Source organism: Plectropomus leopardus, chromosome 20 (assembly GCF_008729295.1).
Source record: "Plectropomus leopardus isolate mb chromosome 20, YSFRI_Pleo_2.0, whole genome shotgun sequence".
NCBI classification, from domain to species: Eukaryota; Metazoa; Chordata; class Actinopteri; order Perciformes; family Serranidae; genus Plectropomus; species Plectropomus leopardus.
Window position 1 is genome coordinate 7476649 of NC_056482.1, and position 23511 is coordinate 7500159.

A 23511-nucleotide genomic window follows, 5' to 3' on the forward strand; every position below is an offset into this window, starting at 1 on the left:
CACATTCCCTAATGGTTAACTTTATAAAAAGTTTTAACCTGAAACAAACTTGTGAGCTTAGGAATCGTAAACTCCTGTTGGGTAGATTGCAATTTTGTTGAAGCGAAAAAATAATTTAGATCATAAAAACTGCAGTGATTTATATTTGATTAAAAAAAAAAAAGATCAGACAATACTGCATACTTGCAAGCTCACAAAGTCTTTGACATGTCTTTCATCACAAGTATGATGCGTCACCTTCCATTTCCTGTCCACAGTCTTAAAATTTAAGTGGTGTCTGTTGTTTGGCTGCCTTATCATTATCAGTACTGTTAATTGTTTTTTATGTTGGTAAACATTGGAATTCAGCGCTGGTCAGAATTATTGGCACCTTTGTAATTTAAGAGTTGAAGTCCACAATTTATTTTGTCTGTTGTTCATTCACTATAACTGTTAGTTAAAAAATGTTTGCAGTACAAAGGCAAAAAAAAAATTCTTAACTGCGAATCATAAAATCATCATCTGACTGTTGCCAAACTATTGTGGACCTCGGTAACTGCTACCACCTTTTAATTATGGCAATAGGAAAAAAATGCAAACTTGAACAGTTAACTGGTTTCTCATTCATCGTCGTCATTTTTGTCTTCAGTCAGTTAAACCAGGTTTTAAAGAACTTTGCATGTCCTCATGGTGATATCAGGTGTTAAGAGAGAAAGAGGTGTCAGCAAAGTCTCTGTTTCCAGTGTTTTGCTCTCCACAGCTTTAAAAATCAAAAATATCTCATTTGTATAAACAATTTTACATTTCAGAGATGTAACAAAAAAAAAATTGCCAAGAGTGACAATAATTGTGATCATCTTGTTTCTTTCACTGTCCTGCGGGACAGGTTTGGACTGAAACGTTTAGTTAATATTTGACCTTTTATGTCTCCGTTTTAAACTAGAGTTTATGAAATATAGTGATCATGGTAAAGAAACACGCACTATGGTCTTGGAAAAGATATTGTGGAACTAAACATTTTTAGTTTTATAGGGCAGTTGCAAGTTTTGATTACAAAACTTTTCATAAGTTTTGTAGGAAGGATGAATGTGTGAAACCGTGACCTTTTTTTGACAGTTTATGGAGTAGTGTCCAAGTAGACTGTTAGCAGATGCATTCTGTCAGTCGACCTGTTCGGACTGCTTCAAAGAAATATTGTTCTATTTTTGTTTGGTGTGTAAAGGGACCCTACCAGATTGACCAGTGTAAATCTGAATGGACAGTGTTGAAATCATTTGTATACACAACTGCCTAATAAACTGCTAAATTGCACACAATTCTGTTGACATTTCTCTGCATGTTCCTAGTCACATTAACTTAACAGTACTAAGAAAACTGAATGTTAATTCATTTCACTGCCCATATGCAAGGAATAAGAAATTCCTATATGCAAGGAAAAAGGTTCATACGCAAGGTAGTTAACATCCTCTGTGGTTGTTATTATGAAATAAATACTGTTGTAGGCTATTTAGGTCAATTTAGGGACTGTTTGTTATCTATGAAAGGGGACAGGATGATGCAAAATGGTAGATAGACTTCAAATATTGTTTTAAGCACTAGGGAGGGAGTTGTTTTTTTTTAAAATGGCGTAGAGGAGGAATATTCAACTTTCAATGGTTGTATTTTATATTTATTTAAATACCCTCAAACTGGCAAGTGGGGTTGAAAAACCTGTTTTTTAAAAAATCTCCAAAATCTCACTATTTATTACAGCCAGAAACTGTGAAATGTGGTTAAAATCTGAAATCACACCCCAGCCATCCCCTACTATGTGATAAGTACAGTCCTTTACAAAGTATTTTTGCAGTCGTTCATTTTAGGTTAAATCTGTGACATGCATACAGAGCATGCACGTCTCTCAAACACCGTGTGTGTGAGGAATCCTGAGTTGTTTCTGTGGTGCCATCTAGTGGGCAAAATTAAGCGTCCGTCCTATACATTGCATTTTAGTCCCAACTTTTCCTTAAAAGCACAACTTACTAAAATACTAAACTACATTAAATAATATTTTTAGTGCAGTATATGTTGATTTTTTTTTAATATAGTGACGTTCACGTGCCAGATTCTTAACTTAAAAATCACGGTCCGTGTTTCTTTAAGAGACGATGTAAACATTCCCACAACTTCCGGTTCACCATGGCTAGCTGTTAGCTTCTGCGAACCTGTCCAAATTTGCCCACGGAAATCTGTGGAAGTCGGTGCGTATATAGCCTTAGCTTATTTCACGGTCTTGAAACAGTAAAAACACATGCAATATGTCGTGTAAAAAAAAGAATTCAGTGCTATTCGTGTGAAAAAAATGTAATAAGCTGTCAAAAGAGTTGGGGCAAGCGTTTGCTAGTTTTATAGCTTAATTTAGCTAGCGCTGTTTAGACCGACTTTATTGTAAGACATACATGGTTTAGACAGGTTTGTTTGTGTTCGTGTTGTAATTGGTTGTATACTAAACAGCTATATGCACTGTGCTTAGATACGAAATACACCTATAACTAGCAGCTACATTTCAGGTTAAGATATGTGAATATCTGAAAGTAACATGATGCTAAAATCTCTGGTATTTCAAAATAAAAGTCTACGCACATGTGTTCTCCAGTCCTGATTGCATACTAATTTCAGGTGAGCAAGGATATCAGGGCATACAGTCCATAAACGCCCACTGGTGCCCATCTCTCACTCCACTTTCCCCCTGCAGGATGGCTTCATTTGCTGGAAGAGGAAAGTTGGTGAGAAAGTTTCAAAGTCAACGGTGCAACAGTTTGAGGCTGAAGAAGAAAAGGCTGAAAATGCTGCATCACGTCAGGATGAAGACGTGGACTGGCTGCACGCCATCAAACGACGACGAGAGATCCTGCTGGAGGACTGTGCAGCCAAGAGCAAGAGACTGAAGGATGAAGGTGCAATGCTGGCCGAGCATGGCAGGTGAGGAGACTTCTCTTTCTTTTTTGTGTTTTTTCTGTGTTTGCTGTGTTCACATTATGTCAATAACAGCTTCAAAACGCACACACAGAGACATGTGGACATCCATTATTTGGTCAGCTTTGTAACCTGTTTGTTAAACTGTTTACAAAGGCACATGTGAAGTTAACAGAATTATTAGATTTGTGGGTGGTGAGATTAGTTATGGTGTTTAGAAAAATTCAATGGACTGTAAATCCGAGGCACTGAATATTTGCTCACCTGTTGCTTTGATGAGAACAAATATTGCAAAACAAACAAGCTATTATTACAACCCTTCAGCTTTTATTATTTGATTTTAATTTTTAATTATTAGACAGCCTTTGTTTATCTCAAACATAACCTAAAGCTGTGGTTCCCATCCTTAGGGTCCAGAACCCTATTAGGGCCCCCCAAAGCTTCACCAGGTCTTGCAAGATCTTCTTGATTTTAAGGAGTGTAAGAAAACTAAAAAGTATAAAACACTTAGTCTATATCTCAGCATGTCCTGCGTTAGAAAAGTAGCAGTTAAAACAACTAGAGAGCGAAAAGAGCAATGGCCAAGCACCAGGGAGAAGAAAGCATAGATTTAGTCAAAGAAGAAAGAAGAAAGAAAGAAAGAACTCCCTTAAGTATATATGATTAACAGACAGAATCCTATAAAAAATCTTTAAAATATCAGGAAAACTAATCTCTGATGAAATATTTACAGGAAATAATCTGCTCAAAACTCATCCAAATGTCCAGTTTCACACAAACTTCCTGCAATTATTGCATTCACTATTTGGGCTAATTGTACAGTTTACAGGGTCCCCACGGTCATGGAAAACCTGGAAAAGTAATGGAATTTCAGAATCACATTTAATAAATAAAACCAGTTGTGTAATTAGCAAAAATCATTGAAAGTTTTGAAAAAGTCATGGAATTTTGTCATGTGCAACAGTAATCTTTCATGGATAACTTTACATGTAATGTAACATAACAGCAAATGTATCTTCTGTAGCCGTCGATGTAACGCAGCTCTATAATGCGTTGATGTGTGACCTTTTTCTTGCCATCATTTTCTTCCATGTTCCATCTCTCCCTCCATGCATGCCAGCTAGCTGAAATTATGTTTGAATAGAGTTTGAATCTAATTTGTTTAAAAAAAAAACCAAAAAAAAAAAACGTAGGGCAAAGAAAGTTTTATATTGGGTCCTTGAAATTCTGTGAAAAAGTTTTGAAATGTTGTCTATAAAAATGTGCAGGCGCCCCAAGTTTAACAGTTATTCTGCACTGTTATTGTTATGCACTAGATATGAATGGAAATAAAAAAAAAATTAGGGACATAAAATGTTAGAAATTCTCCAGAAGAGGGCACCATTGCACCGAGCACAGTGACAGATGTGACAGCTAACAGCTCTCCACTTACTCTTTACTTAAGACAAACATTCAATAAATATGTTGTTTCAGAAGGACAGTTAACTTAAAGCCATCTAGCTCTCCCTGTATTTTTTGAATGGTGTTTTATGTGGCAGAAAAAAATATGTTTTGGTGACTGCAATCATATGTTCTTCAAAAAAATTCAAAAGCTCTCAGGATGAGACCAGTAAATGAATATAACTACGGTAAAGTCTATTTTTGGCCATGGGAAAAGCCGATCTTCAGGCCTGTCAACCCATATTTCTAATATTAGAAATTTTCTTTTAAAGACATGGATGGAAAGGCAATGAGCACCTTGGTAAGGCTGTTCCCCAGATCACAAGAAATTAGTAGATTGAGAAAATTATTCACAAAATGGTAGGGGGGAAAAACAGAAAAAAAAAACCATGGGAAAAACTATATGTATAGTTATTTATTATAATTACATATTTAAAATTATGATACAGAATTATTATAATTTAAGCACTTTTTCCAGATCATTTTCATTCTTTTTTTTCTTTAACGAATGTATTTTTATATAAACTAACTAATTTTCAGGTAATTTTCTTGTACGTTTTACAAATGTCTTGATAATTTTGGCTTCATTTCTTTTTGTTGCTCATTATCCCCTTTCAGTGTTTTTGAATGGAATCCAGCCAATTTGCTCAGGTTTCAAAGGGTTAAATTGCACCTACAATCTACTTTAGCACCCACTGACATTTACTCTTAAAGATTGTTACTGTTATGTCTAAGAATAGTAGCAAACATTTTCATTTTAGGTGATTTTTTTCTCTGCTTGTGGATTTCAAACAGACTGCCATCACCATGTTTAGTGTCATCTTGTGTGACCACTCTGCTTCATTTATTTGAGGTTGTTGTTTTTTGATAGACACAAAACAAAAAAGGCCTCTTCAAAAACAGTTTATCTGATATTTCCTCCACAGTAATTGACCTTTTTAGCCAAATAACAATCACTTTGTAAAACCCCCCTCAATCCAGAGGATGTAATGTTGTTGCCCTTAGTGACTTCCTGTAATTGTGTTTGTGAGGAGAAAGTGGATTTTGCCGGGGGAAATGATGTCCTGCTGCGCCATAATGGCTGATGGGTGGATTGAGATGGTGTCTGGTCGGGGATATCAGCCAGGAGTTTTTTCTCTCCTCTAACGACATTGACCTCTGACGTCAGTCTGTTGTTACCAATGTTAAGACGCTGCTGATGTCATTGAAGTGCTCCTTGAGTACCTGTTTGCGATCTGAATCTCCGGTTGAGTCACACTCAGCGTCATGACAAACCATGCATGCAAAGGTTAAATGCAAAAAAATCTGGGATTCATCAATATTTTCTTATTTAAATCTACAAAAAAAATATAGCCTCACATCATGCGTACGCACCAGTGATGAAGGCACGGCTTTTAACTGAATGTATAGCAATTAAAACTGCATTTATTAAAAAAGACTTACTCTGACAACAATTTTTAAAACCGTTAATTGACCAATGCATCGGCCAAATATATCAAATAACTCTAATTAATGCCCTTTCATCCTCATCAATGATAAGAATTTATATACTAGTGTACAAGCGCTGCCTAACAGTGAAAAAATATGAAAATGTCCATATCGAGATGTGGCAGTTTTGATTTTGTTTTTGTTTATAATGATCGCAACTCCACCAATTTCTAGTGCCATGACATTGCTTCCATATAAAAGGTTCGGATTGACCTCCAGACAGGTGTTAAGATATTTAGTGTTGCTGAAAGATATTGCAGCCCTTGACATCAGCAAAGAGATCCTCTTCAGAGACTGGTATAACATGTCAGCAACAGAGTGACTAACAGCAGTGGCGTGCCTAGAAATTTTTCATAGGCTTGATCACATGGGGCCACTGAAAATCTTGGAGCGACACAACAAAACCAAAAGCCACAACTGAATTTCATGTATTTAGTTATGCTGTTTTAGCAGTTTTATATAAGCAAGTTAAAAACTATGACAATCTGACTGATGTCGGTACAGTTAACATGTTGAGTTCCACAACAATCCTGTTTTAGTGTCTTATGTGTCTTGACATCTATGTTATGTTATTTATTGTTCTTTGGTAGGCTTGTTCTTGAAAAAAGACAAATATAAAGATTTGATTCAAAGGAATACATTGATTATAAGAAAACATTTACTGGGAACAAGACTTCTCAAGTTTTGGGAAGACTCGTGGATACCTTTATCCCTTTTCATTCAGATATTTTCAGTGGGTGAGTTAAAGGACCCTTTAAAAACGGCCATGCCAGTTGTTCTTTAGCAAAATTTAGCCTAACTTTGCTGTGATGTTTAGCAGACATGGTTGGTACCACTGAAAGCCTTAGGCTGTCTAGTTTGCTAGCTTAAAAAAAAATGCAATGCACCACATCCTCCTAAAGGCAGTAATGTTGGCCTCCAGTTATATTTGTGAGGAGCCCATGGAGGGGGTCAACATTTGTGCTACTGGCCTTCCCTTGAGGGCGCCACTGCTTTTTAGCTGTTTACGACTGCCAAGACATTCATTAATGCGTAGAAAAAACTGCTTTCTCCATGATACATCTCAAGGCAAAGGTATTCTTCTTGCACGGGCCGTTTCAGTATGCTGATTGCAAATAGCGTGAAATGCACCTTTCAGTGAAGAATAATTCTGACTGACTAACATGCACAGTGGTTTTAACAAAACGGGCTAATGCGCACACAAATCTGAAGGTGGTTTAGCACGCAAACTTATTTTGTATGCAAAGTAAGAACATGTCTTACACATATCAGTGAATGAGACCTAATGTAGAAGTTTTAATGCAACCTTTGAGTTGCATTAAAGTTACAGTTTGGCTCAGATTCCTGTAGTTGGTTTTACCAACCACAGTCAATATTTAGACAGATTTGTGAGGTTTTTTTACACACAGTAATCATCATATGGCAGCAAAATGTAACGTCAGGTATTGCGGCCGTGCGGAGTAGAATCTCAATAAGGATGATGGACCGCTCTGTCACTGTTGTGTATGCATGAAATGGCTGGGTGGCACTTTTATTCATGAACTGCACAGAGGAAAGGAAAAAAAAAAAAAAATACCCATTTTCTGTCTGACTGATAAATAAATGGGTGCATAAACAAAACAAGCGAATAATCCAAAAGAACATTACATAACACAAACTGCATATTCATTTGTAAATACAGATTTATTACTAGGAATCTTCCGAAATTTGCAATGACTACTCAAAGATTCAAGCTCAACAGGCATGACTGATTATTTCCATCACTCAGACGTCATCATGTGTCTAAAGTGGGAAAAAAATGCTAATTGTTTCAGAAATATCAATCTTGTGGAAATACTCAGGTGGAAAAAATAGGCCAGTCAGTTGCAGAATTACAACTCACTTTAGTTTAAACCGTTGTGTGGGAGGTGTGGAGTTTTGTGAAAGCAGCAAGTCACGTCGTCATCCAAATACTTCACATAGTTTGCTGATCTGTCTGGCTTCCAGCTGCCATGCTTAGTCAGTTTTTTCAGGCTAAAACTGTGATTTCAAGATGTGGTGCTATTCGAAATGTTCTACATCTTCTGCGGGTCTGTTTTTGTGTTTGTGTTTGTGTTTGTGTTTGTGTGTGTGTGTGTGTGTGTGTGTGTGTGTGTGTGTGTGTGTGGTGCCGCGCGCGTCGCCTTAGATTAGTTTCCTAGTTTAGTGTTGTCATCATAACCATGTGTCGGGGATGTTTTCTTCTCTTGGACAGCAGTGTGTTAAATGATCACAATTTTTCAGCCTTGCACTCTTTTCAGCACGATAATACGATGACAACTCCTCAGTTTGAGGTCGCTTTCTCTAAAACTACACGAGGCAGTGCTCTGAGATCAGTCAAGTGGTAGCAGGCTTCTTTTCATCTCACTTCCCTCTCTGCTCTACTTGTGGCTGATGTACAGAGATGTGATAACAGTAGAGGAGTTGTTTTTAGCTCTCAGGCTTCATGTGGTGTATTACCTATTGCTTAATTTCCTCACATGATTTTGCAGTGTCTTTTGCCTCATGTGTTGGTACGATTTCCACACTGCTCTAGTTCCATTTCCTCACTGCTGTCTCTGACTGTTAAATGACAGTGTTTTCCCAGGCTTCATCCTGGTTCTGGCTGTAGTTCGACTTTTATAACTGATAAGTGATAAAGGTCTCATTGTGTGGTTTTAGTTGCTTTTTGATTGATTTGTCAGGATATCCTTCTCCATAAAGCTATAAAAGATGTGGACAAGACAGACATGTTGTTACGTCAAAGCCAGGATTTCACCTCATAATCTTTGCAAGCCTTGGTCTTGATCAGGCTATTGAATTGATTCTTGAGTCAATATTGACTAGAGGAGGAGGAGAGGGTTGTTCGAGTGAGCATGAACGTGCATATGTGTGTTCTTTCAGAGTTAAAAAAAAAAAAGGAGCAAATATCCACTTGTCAGAAACCTAAAGAATTGTCTATGCAAAACAGATCAGTGGAGTACAGTGGTGCAGCTGCATTCTGATTTCTGCCCAAATTTTATGCAAATCCTGTTTATTTCTGAAAAAAAGCCAGTTGCCAATCAGTGTTTCACTTGCTCACACAAGAAAGTGACAACATTATAGCTTTTATTGGGAAAGGTTTGGTTGCAACCTTTTTATCCCCTCAGTGGACCTGTGTGTGTCCATGTAGCCTGCTGCAGCCCCTGTGTACTCTGTGCTGCTGTGCTGTCAGACAGGCGGACAGGTGTTGTGCCTTACACTTGCAGCTTTATAGCATGAAAAAAGACCATGGAGCATATTGTAGTGAGAAGAATCTTTTTCTTTCTTTTTATAAGACTGATGTCAGTGAGTTGTATTAAGGCAGGGTGTCTGCAGGGAATTTGTGGCAGTTAAGACCTCACAAACATCTAATTTAATTTATCCATCTTTTTATTAATTTATTGATTTCATTTTAAAGTTCTTCAAACTCTTCTGCATGAAAAGTCCACATTTCTGAGGTTGCAGGTCTTTGAGTTGTTTTTTTTTACTTTATTCTTGCACTTAATTGTTGAGAAAATGTAAATTAACCTAACTCACTGAAATAGCCGTATTCCTATATAAAAGCTACCTCTGCGTGGGACCACATATGTATAACTTCCTACAACAAGAAAGTGATGATTTGTCCAAAAATCAGTCCTAAATTTTGTTCAAAATGATCTCCAAAAGGACTTACAGAGCATTAAAGTTAAGTTTCTGAGACCTGCAGACCTTTTTCTGTTATGTGAGTGAAAATAAGGAACAACTAAAATACTCAAAACACATGGGAGGGATGATGGTAAACAAATGTGTCTCCCAATAATGTCATGATTTCCTGAAAATGTGATGAATTTTGCACTTGACCTAATAAAATATAATAAAAGCCAATAATGAAATAACATGACCAATGACCTAAATATAATAAAATGTTCTGACTGATATTATAATAACATTACAAAGGAACTTTAGGATAAACCAAAGTAAAAGTGAAGCTGTATTGGTGTAATGATGGGCCGCCCTTACTTGGTCTTACTTGGTAATAGTAAATAAATACATTTGAGTAGTAACTTTCCTCTCCTCACTTCCACTTGTCATCATCCTGTCAGAACTAATAAGGAAGTTTGGTCGTACTATTTGAATGTTTTTACATATCTAAGATATTTATTGATACTTGTGTTTATATTTGGGTGTATAACCCTCAAACCATGCAGTATTTAAATAATATTAAGTGAGGCAACAGTGGCGCTTCATGTAATCACAATCACTGATTACATGACTCAGAGGAAAAAGAACATTTCATGGAGATTTAATTGACCACTTTTCCTTCATTGCTCGCTTTTCTATCATTAACCATTTTTATCAGCTTGTCATCCTCTGATTGTTTCTAATTTAAGAATTAGATTTTTGATAAATAATCATTAGTCATGTGGATATAATGACGAAATGGGTAAAAGCAAAAAGTCGAGTAGCTAGAACAGTCTGGTAAATTGAGAAAATACATCACTTGACTGAAATTAGCCTTAAAAACCAGGAAAACACTTAACAATTTCCTGATAACCAAAATCTAATGTGATTTTTAATCTCATGTTATGATTTATCAATATATTGCCCAGCCCTACACAAACCTTAGTAAAATCCTGTATTACTTACTGAGAATAAAAGCCTGCTTTTTAACATGAATACATAATCCGTTTTGGGGGGAAAAAAAGACCCACCCAAAAGGTTTCACATTTTTAAATTATCAGTTAAATTATCAGTCAGGACATTTTAATTCCATTTTCTGTCAGGTTAAGTGCTAATTTTAATACATTTTCAGGAAATTATTACATAACTGGGTGCTACGCTTCATGACTCAGCAATGTTCCTTAACAGTCTGTTTGTATCAGCTTTTGAGAAGTCTTACAAGAATAGATAGACAGGATCTGGGCAGCTTTGACTTCTCTATAACAAGCACCAACAAAAAATTTTGAGGAAAAAGGCTTCACAGTCTCTGCTGAGCAAACATGTCAGTGGCCTTATGTTAGGTTACATAACATATATCAGATCTCAGGGCGGAGGCAGTAAAACTGAGTGTCCAATTTCACTGCTTTATGACTGTCCATTTGAGTCTTTTTATGCTATCTTAAGAACTGAGCATCAGCCAAAGTTAATACGAAGTCATGTTTAACTTGATGTTTTGCAAGATGTCTGTCGAGCGAGTTTCAGGTAACTTTATTGCCAATAAACATCCATGCACTATAAATAATTCAGATGCATGTTTATGTAGTTGTAAATCGCACTGCAAAGCTTCTCCAGTTTATGATGCCATAAACAAACTTTTTTATGACATGAATCCCCCAGATCTATGATGTGTTTAAACCATTTGTGTGTGATTTCTTTAGGCATTGGGAGGCCATTAAGAAGTTGGATGAGGCCATTCAGCTGACTCCAGACAACCCACTGCTGTATGAAATGAAGTCTCAGGTAAATTTCAAAACCCCTTTTCTCATATCTGTGACTGTTTACCTTTTAAAGGATAGATTTACATTTTCTTAAGTATGTCTTTATAAGAGTACTCCACCAAATTAGCATTGCATTTCTATAACATTGTTGGGAAACTACGCTTGGGCAGTATTTTGGTATACCAGGGTAGAAATCCCAACATATGATTTTCAATCCCAATATATGATTATCAATACCATAAAAGTACATATGTTATTTATTCTTTTAAACTGATATGGAGATGCTGTATTGAGGTGATCTGGTGCACAGCATGCACCACCAGTGGTCAGTCTCTTCTGATGGAACATGCAGCATAGAAACTGAGACAGCGAAGCATATTTTCACATCTAACTCAGTGAATTAAGGTTTTATATTGACAAACCAGAGTTGGTGATGTTCGGAAATGTGGACAGATAACCGAGACAGTTTTGGTGAGTTTTATTTTGTTTCCGTCGAGTTTGAATGAAGTGTGTTTTATGACAAGTTAATGAGGCAGTTAACCTAGTCTTAGTTTGTTGAAAGGAAATTGATTTAGGAAAATGTATGTAGTTTTATTTTTCTGTTGAATAAGGATAATGGGTGTAAGAGTATTACATTTCTTGACATTTTATGAGTTAAATTGACTGAAAATTTTTTAAACAGCTTTTCGTTATAATAATGAGGGTAGTATATGTAAATGAGCTGTGGTAAACTTCCCTCAATCTTAACAAAAATCTTAGCAGCGGATTTTCATTGGCTCTTGGACTGTTGCTTGAACTACAGCGTGTACTTCTGCACTTTCATATCTCTGCCAACACAAAGGTTATAGAAGTGAATTTAGAAGGTAACCTGTCCTCTTCAACTCAGACCAAATTCAGATCAAACGGTAAAACTAAGCAGTGCTGATCAAACTTAAACCAAGATTCTGTAACTACGTTGCCCATTTCTGGCTGGATTGTTTTCAGAAACATATTTAAGTTTACTGCTCTACTGTAAATTGATATTGTTTGTTACAGTCTGATCGCCATATTGTTTACTGTGTCCAAAACAGCCAAGCCTATATTGTGTCACCCACCAGCCAGAACATTTATTGGCCAGATGCGGTGCAGTGCATTCTGGTACTTGTAGGTTTTTTTTAAAAGAAGATGCCACAGAAAAGACTATCTTCCTAGCAGTGAAATACTTCTTTAAATGTCACCAACAGCTGCCTTTTAAAGGTTTACATCTTGGTAGGGCGATATATATCTGGCTGGATTTTTATGTGCATGAGATACTGAAGAAATCATAGCCAACAGACTGTAAATTGGCCACTTCCAGCATGATCTCTGAAGACATATTCTGTTTATGTTCTTCATCCATCCATCACCAGCATGCTGTGTATGCACTTTCACACATCCCTGCTTGTGTGTAATTATATATCAGCCATCACGGCCACACAGACCCGCTTTCAGCTGCCACCTTGGTATGCTTTTAAGCCGGATAAGTGTTATCAGCACGGTGATGGCAGAACTAAAAGTCAGCAGCATGTTTCCAAATGCTTCAGTGTTCTGGCTTTTTTCCGTGCTCCTTTCGCTTGTTCTTTTCACTTCCTTTTCCTCTGGGTTGATAGCTTTATGTCTTTTTTTATCTCTTATTTGGCCATCATTTCTTAGCTGTTTTTCCTTTTTCTTCGAACAGAGGTAGGCATCTCTGAAAAAATAGTTCCCATATATTTCAAAAAACGAAAAAGCCAAAGGACGTAGACAGACCGACTCCATTATTTCTTATTCATTGACTACAACTAACGCAATAAAATCTCTCCTTATAGCCATAACCATTGTATGTCTAATATAATAGCATCCATTATAGGATATTTGAGAAGGAAATCATTAGAGGACCAGGTCTGGAAAACCACCACAAAGGGGATATTTTCCCCTGCATAATATGCACATAAGCTGACATAAGCACAGACGTTTTTGCTTAGATTTCATCTCCAATGTGTTTCACTACACATGTATAGCACATCTAACCTATTAGTGTCCATTATCAGGCTGAAAATAGGCTGGATCTCATCATACTCCCATTACTAGCCCAGATGACGAGGGTGCTTACACTGATGCTGGTCCTTTACTTCCCCTCATCACTTTCTTTCTGTTTAACTCAATCAGTATTGGGCCGAATATGTCCCCTGTCAGTCTGTGTGTCTGTTACAGCAGACTGTTGTGCGTTCTGGAGGAAAGTGGCTCTATTTGTAAAACTGTCACCACATCGTAGTGGCTATATGAAGGGTTTACGCTGCAAAATCTGACAGGTTGATCTTACTTAAAATAATCTAGGCGTTAAGTTTACTTGAAAGTAAGCTATATTCACGTATTTTTGTGACGTTGTTGCACCTTAAAAATGAACATTTGAAATTATCTTGTTCTTTTTAAACCAAATAAGTCTGTCATGTTATATCTGCGAGTTCTGTTGTGTTTAAGAAAATACAAATATCTTTTACAACTGCAGAATACAGATTTGTAGCATAGTAAACTTGGTTTACTGAAGTTGCTAAATCTTAGAAAGATTGATTTGATTAAACTTGTCATTTTTATGTTGCAACTAATTCACAAAATTAAGCAAATATTACTACATTTCTGGTAAACTTAATGGTAATATTTACTTAGATTTTTCATGGCAGTCAGGTTCCTTTTTTTTAAAGTAAAATTTACTCATCAGATTTTACAGTGTACTGATAGTGAGATGACCAGTTTGGTTATTTAAACGGTAGATTTTTCGTCGGGGTTAATTGGACTTAACATGTCTCGTTATGCTCTATTGTGATTTTGTCTTTAAACTCTTCAGTATTAATATCTCTTCAGTAAGGCAAGAAGAAACATGTGTTTTTGATTTTGGTTTGAAGTGTTCCTTTAATGGCAGAGATATCTCATCCCTCTGAAAGTTGACCTCCTGTACTTCAGTTTTGGAAGCGTTCAGTTCCAGGCTATAGTGAAAGCACCAGTCAACCAGCAGCAAGACCTCATTTCTGCCGGCTGATTCATCGTCTCATGAGATCAGTCCTACCACTGTAATGTTGTCAGCAAACATAATCATTCTAACAGAGTCACAGTTTGAAATGCACTCTTTTGTGTTTGATGAATACAGGGGCGGGTATACAGTGCCTTGCAAAAGTATTCACCCCCTTTGGGTTTTTCCTATTTTGTTTCATTATAACCTGTAATTTAAATGGATTTTTATTGAGATTTTTTGTAAATGGACCTAAACAGAATAGTCAAAATATGCGTCATAGCACCATTTGTCATTGCTTAATTTTAGCATTTTATTGTTCACTTTACCAATTTTGACTATTCTGTGTAGGTCCATTATAAAAATCCATCTAAATTACAGGTTGTAATGAAACAAAAAAAAAACGCCTGAGGGGGGGGGGGGGGGGGGCTTTTGCAAGGCACTGCATTACATAATTTTGAGTGTTTGTTTATGTACCAGGTCTTAGTTTTTAATTTGGACTACCGGCTTTCTATGCAGTAGAAACTCAAGAATCTACAGTAAATCTCATAAAGGGTGACTGACTCCTAGTTGCTAGAATTTCTCAAAAAGTTTTGTAGGTAAGATCATAATAAAACCAGAGCGAATGAGAACCCATGCATAGATGTCAGTAGCTTCAGCTTGCTGCAAGAAGGAATGAAGACAGAGGGACACAGTGTCCTCTATAGACCTATATGCCCTTTATGCAAACTGGTTTGGGTCTAGGCTGACTATGTTGGATAGATGTTTTACATATTTGGCACTCAAAATTAAATTATCACAGATGTAGATCCATCATGTCTGTTATCATTCAGACAGCTTATTATGAATATGTTGGGCACTGAGATTATGACAGCAAACTTGAGACATGGCAGCAATACAAACTTTTTCAGGCACTTGTGTTACAGTTGCAGCCTCGGGCAGAAAACTCCACTCCACCACTGCCAATAATTAGTGAACCTTTTGAACAACTTTTTTATCTATAATTAGTTTCCTTACAGATTGTTATGCAAATGGTTGCATGGTGGTTTAAGCTCCTTGACAGCTTGCTTTTAACATGACAGCAAAGCAATATTAAAAAATGTCCAGATGAAACCGCATGCATTGAACTACTTTGTGTCTGAATAAAAGATGATTCATCAGACTCTGCTGGGCCTGGCAAGGTTGAAGAGGTTAATAAACTCAGTGCAACACTGTTAAATGTGAGCACTGATAAAGTCAACTCATGATCATGACTCAGCTATTGTTTGGTGTACGGTATGTTCTAATATTGAATGATTCACACTGTTAAGAACTTGTTTGGCCTATATAATGTAAAAAAATGTTCTTAGGTGATGTCTTCAGTTCAGTCTGACACAATCCAAAACCCAAAGATATTCAATTTGAATCCATATAAAACAGAACTAGAAGTACCGCCACACGGTTGTTTGCCTCTGCACACCAGTCAAGTTGCACTTACAGTCTGTCTGTGAAAACATGGATGCTTCACACAAATCTTCCCCCCTGCAGCACAGATCTATACAGTTGAGTTCAGTGTCACCAATTCAGTGTCTCAACAAATGTTTCCCCCTCTGTTTCCTATTTGTGATGTTGCATAATGGCCAGAAAAGGGTTTTTGCAGAACATTGTGATGTCACAGTGTAGCTGACTATTGACATTTCGGATATAAAACATCATCACTATAAAACATCATCATAATCAGTTCATTCTCGAGTCCAAGTGGACATTTGTGCAAACTCCCTTCAGGTGTTCTTGTGATATCTCATTCACAAAGAATACGATGAATGCAAGTTCACAGTGACCTTGACCTTTGACCAACAAAATGTAAAATCAGTTAATTGGATTGGACCTTTAAGCCAAATTTGACAAAATTCCCTCAAGTTGTTCTTGAGTTGTTCTTCGTATTCACAAGAATTAGAAAGACAAGGTCACAGGGACCTTGACTTTTGACCACCAAAATTTAAACAGTTCATCTTTGAGTACAAATGGCCATTTGCGCAAAATTTTAAGAATTTCCCTCAAGGTGTTTTTGAGATATCACGTCCATGAAAATGGGACCCATGTACAGACAACCAGAAAACATAATGCTCTGGCCTTGGCTTTTTTTCTGCACGGACACATCCAAACTAACAAATATTTACATATGAAAAGCTGGAAGCAGAAAATTCTGGGCATTTTTTTCTTGGAAAATCTTGCAACATACTGTGTTCATTTGAGGAATCGAGTTTGTGTAACTCTAACTTTAACAATGTCTTATTTCTCCACAGATACTGACCATTCTGCAGGAAGTGTTTCCTGCTGTGAAGGCAGCGGAGATGGCTGTGAAGTTCAGCCCCCTCTGGTGGGAGGGTTGGCAGACTCTGGGCCGGGCACAGCTCAACCTGGGAGAGGTGGATTTGGTGAGTATGCCTGGCAATGCACTCCAAATTAAAAAAAAAAAAAAAATTGAGAACACTGTGATGCAAAAGCTGTCGCACTTCAATCAATTGCAGGGCTGTAAACAAACGCAAGTACTAGCTGGAGGAATTTATGAGTCATTGCGGGAGGGGACAAAAATCACAGAACAATATTTACTAATTGCACATGGCGCTGGTAGTGAGGATGGCTGAGACTGCGGTGATTAAAAACAAATGCATTGTTGTGTTGCTCATACAAACAAACCCAAAATGAAGCTGACACATAAAGACTGTGTCAAAATCCACTCAGTTGTGTTTCATAAGAATTGATGGCTTCCTGCTCAGTCATTTCAATTATCTTTAAAGTGGCCCCATTGAATTTTCGATATCTGCTTTTCCAATGAGCTGCACCTGTAATAGTAGCCAACCATTAATCAGTTCTATTTTCATTTTTGATGTTCTGTTAAGATGCGTCAGTTATTTCTGTTTACTACTTTCTGCAAGCTCTCGGAGAGCTGTTCCTCTTTCAAATCACACCCACTCGCCCCGGGCTTGGACGATTGCTTAAATTGCCCCAGAACACGCCGGGACCTGTGGGTGTATGAAACCCGCGGTTCTCAGTTACACTGTGTGCCCATTTTGGAGCCAAGCAAACAGGACTGAACTCAGAAACCCTTCAGCTAATGACACTGCATGTCACTCCAAAAACGGGAGACCTGTCCTACGGCACCGTAAACAACAATGGGAAGTGCTGAAAGTTACCTGAGCTAAACCAAATATAGACACACCTCCCTGTATAATGGAGTTATTGGGAAGGAAGAGGGGCAAAAAAAGGCTTGTCTATTTTTAGCGAGGCTTGTTGGGTCGAGTTTAAGAGCTTTGTGTGCATCAACATGTTTGAGTAGCGCCTGTTTGTGCAAATGTGAGCGCCAGTGATTCCCCATTTTTCTCTTTCATGAGTCCGTTCTTTTCCTTCCCTTCTTTAATTTCCATTCCTGGGAACTACCCAAATAAAACAAACATATAGCTTCTGATTTTAGTTGTAAAAACATCGAGCATTGATAGCGTTGCAGCATGACAGCTCCGTCGCCATTTATCTTCTTATTTTTATCATTAGGGAGCCGGTTGATCTGCCTGCTGTGGCATTTTGTCTGTTGAAGGATTACTTTCCAAATAAAGACTTGATGAGACTTTAGTCTGTTCAAGATGGAACTTGATTATTGTTTTAGGCACAGGTTTCATTAATCAAACTGTGTAACAGTTAACCTGCCAAAAATGTTTTCGGCTGAACTGCAGGTTATTTATGTAACAGGTGGGAACATTCTTTATCTAGCTGTAAGCAATTTTTGCTTGATGTGAGATTCCTATTAAAGGGATACTTTGCTGATTTTTAACCAGCGCATCAAAGTGTGGGTGGTTTATGTAGATGAAAAAAAAAAACTTCAATCTAACCAGTGCCTAGATATCCCTCCTCCCCTCCCAGCGAAACACCGCCAAATGATGTAAATTACGTCATTGTGATGAATTTCTGATGTAGTGCTACAGGCTTCTTCTGCTGTACATATTACCCGCAAACCCTCCCGCCACCACCACCATGGACTCGAAGAGTATAGCACTGATCAAGAGACACACTCGCCCCCCTCTCTCTGTCTCTCAAACCTGGACCAAATCTGATCAAACAGTAAAAGCTAGGCAGTGCTGATCTGATATAAATCAATATTATGTTAGTGAGTGGGCGTCATACTGCTTCCTGCACAGTGAGGAAAAAAAGGCTAAAAAAAACAGAGATCAAACAGTAAAACTAAGCAGCGCTGATCAAATATAAGCTATATATAAAAATGTGTAAAGATTATCTTGCTGAGTTGCAAATTTCTTGCCTTAAATGTTTTCCGAAACGTTTTAGCTTACAGTTTAAATGTAACATAAGGTCGCCATTGTGTCAAACGGACGAGGTCGTGTTACATCACCCATCAGCGGGCACCATTTGAGCAAAAACCAATGCCACAGTCCTTTTTCTCTTTTTTTCTGGTCATTTTTTTTTTTAAAAATTGCATTTTTGTACTGTATAGGCAGCTTAGTTTTATGCAAAGACTTTCTTTATATCAGTGAAATACTTCTTTAAGGAACCAAGTAGGCTTATACCGCTTTATTTTCACCTTCCTGAAGAAATTCCTCGAAACAGAAAATAGATGTTTACAGTGTAGTTTAGTTGTTTTGTACCAAGAAAGGCTAGTAAGGAAATAACATGGGTTGTTTTTGTTCAGGTAACTAAGCGCTTTAAGTGTGATGCATTAGTGACGCTTCCTTGGCCTGACTTGTTCCACAGGTTGATCACGAGACTTGTTTCATAGGGATGATTTACTAACTTACGGAGTGGCTTTTCATAAGAGGTGTGGCTCACTGAATTACTGGAAACAGGTGCAACTGAATTGCTGTGCAGTTCTTATCAGGACTTCTCATCTGTACGCAGGATATGCTGGGGAACTTTAATGATTTAGTATGGCAGTTCCTGAAGAGATTTCCTGAACTATCAGGGTAAATCTGTTTTAATGAATCTGTATAACTCTTAAAAACTTTAAAAAAAAAACGTGTTTGCATGATCTTGTGTAAATCGGTCTAAAATATGAACCATAATTGCTAGAGCATGCATTCTTCTCTGCCATCATGTCATAACCTCACGTTACCTTATGTGCTGTGCGTACAAGGTGTAATTAAGTAATTACACTGGTATTTCCCCGTTTTGGCGACTGCGGATCGTTGTATACATAACCCTGTATGTCTCGATCCAAAATAAAAACCATAATCGCTTGAACATTCATTCTTTTTGCAGCACAAAGCTAAGGCTTTTGTCTTCCATGTCATCATGTTGCATGATCGTGATGATGTCATTATGTTTAAGTTACGTGTAGTGCAAAACAGCGCAAAAAAAAATTATATAGGCAGGTGTAAGGAATAATAAATCCTTCACATCACCTGCACTAATTTTACAAAAAAAGGAGCATATCTAGAAAATTATTAAGTCAACATATTTCAGAAACCTGAGTGTTAGGGAACATTTTTTTCATGTTTCAAAATCAGTACATTTTGTGCATGTATTTTCGGATGGAAAAAACGTTCAATTTTTTTTTAATAACACAATTGCAATACTTTAATCAGTTTTTAATTATCATTATTAATATGTTTTTTAAGACACTCCAAGAAATGACATCACAATATGGAAAAATATCAGTATAGGCCCTGACATGGCATTTCTGTCGCAGAGTTCACAGGGTTAATTAACCCGATCTTATTCAGGTCCTTTCTGTACTGTAGTCAGCTGTGATGTGTCCACCTCAGCCTGCTGCTGTAGCAGAGCTGCTCTCTGTTACTGCAGTCAGGCTCCGCAGCGTGAGCAGTGTGATTCTCCAAGTTAAGACATGAATCTTTTGTCAAATTTTTAAAATCACTCTCTTTCTCATCACTGCAAAGCAGTGTAGTGTCACAAAATATTAACAAATTGAATTACAAACGTCGCTGGCAGGAAGTCATGTGAGCTGCCAATAATTAACGTCAGTTCCCAGCATTGCTTGATGACGGGCAAAAATTAAACTTGTCTGTTGTCCATGAATGTTTTGTCCTGTAACAACTCCAATAGAATGTCTTTTCCAGTAAAATTATCCAGCTGACCGCGTTGGCTCAGTTTCAGGAGTCACCTTCTACAAGTTAAACTTTCATTCACGGTCATGTCTGACTTTTAATCCGTTAAATTTAAAAGAAAAGTACACAGGGAATGTGTTTAGTTGTAATCTTTTTCAGTTTTGACAGATTTGTCAACACAACAAACATTACGAGGCACTGATGATATGTTGAGACTGGGATGTCAACATGACTGAGTCAACTACCTTCACAAATCATTGTGTTTGTATTGTATTAACTATTCTGAACTTAAATCTCGCCCCTGCCAAATGCCTTCGATATCATTATTTAAACAAAACTAAAACTGAATACAATTCAAACTTTTTTAAATGAGAAAAACTAACCTGAATCCCACCCTTGAAACGTATTGAAACTAAATTAAAAACAAAATAAGAATAAAAACTAATGACAAAATACAAAATTTCAATAACTCTGGTTTACATCCAATGTTGTCAAGAGCATGAGCCTCTCGTGCAGGAGTAGATGCACGCTTCCTTCTGTATAATGATACGGTTAGCGTGTGATGTTCGGTAGAAAGAATAGTTCCCAAATGAATGAATATTTGTCATTTATCTAACTGGTACTGTGGTAATAAGGCCCTAGACCAACTATTACATAACTCTTTATCACAGAATGTGCTTGATAAATCACAGATATCTAAACTAATATGTGAGCTCATGAGTCACCTCAGATATCATGTAACAATGGATTTATTTCACCATTTTGCTGGCAGCAAATGGTCAAGGCTAAAGCGTGACATCAGGTCCCGTAAACGACTGGAGGCCGTTTGTATTTCTGTTCAATAGGACAATAATTTTCACATCTCCAACTGCACAGTCAGCTGAGAGATATTGATGTTTTCTTAATGAAACCATAAATCTGCTCGCAACACAGCCGAAGAGTGTTTGGGTCTTGCATGTCGACATGCTGATGATGCACCCACCTGCTCATTCAGCTGCACAGATCATCCCATTCATCTGTGAGAATTACAGTGACCCTGCATGAAAGGCCTGAATGAATTCTGGCTTAAGCATTCGATTTGTTGGAGACCATAAACTTGCCTTCATCCATCTTTCATGCCCCCTCCCGAAAAAGCTTGTGTTTGAATCCTGAGCTCACGCGCTGCTTGTCCGTGTAGGCTGTGAGGTCCTTCCAGGTTGCGATCCACCTGTGCCCATCAGAGAGCGCCCTGTGGCAGGAGGACCTGCAGTGGGCCCGGAGGTTACAGAAGCAGCATTTAGCGACCAAGGAGAAGGCTCGGCAAGAGGAGGAGGCCAAAAAACAAATCCTTAACGCCCCCGAGCTGGAGCAGGAGTATGACTTTGAGTCTGATGAGGTGCTGGCCGCCTGCGTGGCTGTTGCTGAGCGACAGACGCGCTACGAGGAGCTGAAGAGGACCGCAGTGGTCGTAGATGCTGATGGAAACATAAAAAATGTACTCATTGGGGAAGGGGGATCAGAGGACGCAGGGACTCCATCAAAAGAACAGTTTGTCAAAGCAAGAGGACTTTGAATTTGTATCAGCATGAGCTCGTTTTCCTGGATACATTTTGACAGACTGAATGATTTATTTCTGTAACTCTAGTGAGTGCGTGTGAAGCTATAGCAGAAAAAATAGTTCAAAAGCAACAGAATAAAAGACAATTTAGTTTATTTTATGTTTCCCATCCCTACAACCTTAACTTTGTTAAATGTGCATGTAGAGTTTTACAGGTTTTGAAGCCATAAACTTAAACGTCTCCTGGTCTTGTACGTTCCCTCTGGATAGCACAATAACACTGTAGCTAATGTACTCTGTGGTTACGTTACAATCTGGTTGTTTTCAGCTAATCCCTTTGGGATTACGTTATGCTTCCACCCCGGCAGTAGCTGTGGCAGGAGGCATTATGTTTTCGGTTTGACAATCCATTCATCCCATTCTGATGAGAGCGATATCTCAAGAACGTTTTTGAGGGAATTTCTTCATATTTGGCACAAACGTCAACTTGGATTCAACGTTTGTCTCATTTTTGTGAAGATGATGTCTCAAGAACACTTTGAGGGAATTTTCTTAAATTCTGCATGAACGTTTACTTAGACTCAACAATGAACTGATAAGAATTTGGTGGTTAAAGGTCAGAGGTCACTGTGACCTTGCATCCGTTTCAGTCTCGTGAACACAATATTTCAAGAAGGCCTTGAGGAAGTTTCCTCAAAGTTGACTCAAATGTCTACTTGAACTCAGCACTGAACTGATCAGAATTTGTTGGTCGAAGGTCTAAGGTCACCGTGACCTCACGACACATGTTTTTAGCCATAGCTCAAGAATTCATATGCTAATCATGACAAAAAATAGGCTATAATGATGAAGTGATGAAATTTTAAATCCAAAAGTTCAAAGGTCATCCTCACTGTGACGTCATAGGGTATACAACTGCAAGGATGTAATTCTAGTTAAAATTTAGATGCAGCTAACAAGAAAATGTTCAAAGACTGAAAATGAAAAGTCTAATCACATTAATTAGCCCTTTAGATGAAGCAGTGAAAAGCTGCTAACACATTAATGAAGAAAAACAAACATCTGTATTAAAGTGTCTACAGTGAATTGATTTATCGTTCATTTAGTGTCCTTCAGGATTAATACATTTGAACATAAATCAGAGTCAAGCAAGGGACGCGGTAGAGATTAAACAGAAGGAAATAATCCCCTGTTTTTGGTTTAAAAAAAAACCAAAAAACTATTTTGTAATGCACTTCAACTCTGATAGTTCAGTGTTAATGATTTGTGAGGTTTCAGTGTGTGTTTGTTTGGTTTTCAGTGAGTGAATAAACATGAATCAAAAGTGTGAAATTTATCTGGAGTTTCCTGCTATTTTCATTCTGTGGGACGATTCTTTGAACCCAGTGCTTTTCTTGTACTTTCTGTGAATGATTTGTAAGATTTTCTTCTTAGTTGTTCCACTCTTGTACCAAATGTTACTTATAATTATTAGGGAGTGATGAATTAAGAAGAGTACATGTTTTCCTATTACTTGTTATTTATTCGTACCCTGCCTTAGTAAGATTGCCCCTCTCCCCCCTACACTTAGCTTTCACATTAGTAATGGGAATGGGAATGTCACTTGTTTCGCATGTAATTCGATAT

General features: G+C 37.5%; 1 protein-coding gene across 1 annotated transcript; it reads left to right on the forward strand.

Annotated features, from left to right (window-relative positions):
* The first annotated feature begins 1405 nt into the window (after positions 1 to 1405).
* ttc33 (tetratricopeptide repeat domain 33) lies at positions 1406 to 22364 on the forward strand. Its single transcript, XM_042509669.1, has 5 exons — positions 1406 to 1432; positions 2711 to 2937; positions 11235 to 11316; positions 16584 to 16715; positions 21526 to 22364. The coding sequence occupies exons 1-5, from the start codon at positions 1406 to 1408 to the stop codon at positions 21898 to 21900; spliced, it is 843 nt and encodes a 280-aa protein (XP_042365603.1). The 3' UTR covers positions 21901 to 22364.
* Positions 22365 to 23511: the final 1147 nt, after the last annotated feature.

What these genes read in the sequence shown, in the direction of transcription:
- ttc33 (XM_042509669.1), top strand. Translation starts at nt 1,406, where the DNA reads ATGCAAGGAAAAAGGTTCATACGCAAG. An exon ending in ATGCTGGCCGAGCATGGCAG is followed by an intron (nt 2,938 to 11,234) that starts GTGAGGAGACTT and finishes TGATTTCTTTAG; the next exon opens with GCATTGGGAGGCCATTAAGA. An exon ending in TGTATGAAATGAAGTCTCAG is followed by an intron (nt 11,317 to 16,583) that starts GTAAATTTCAAA and finishes ATTTCTCCACAG; the next exon opens with ATACTGACCATTCTGCAGGA.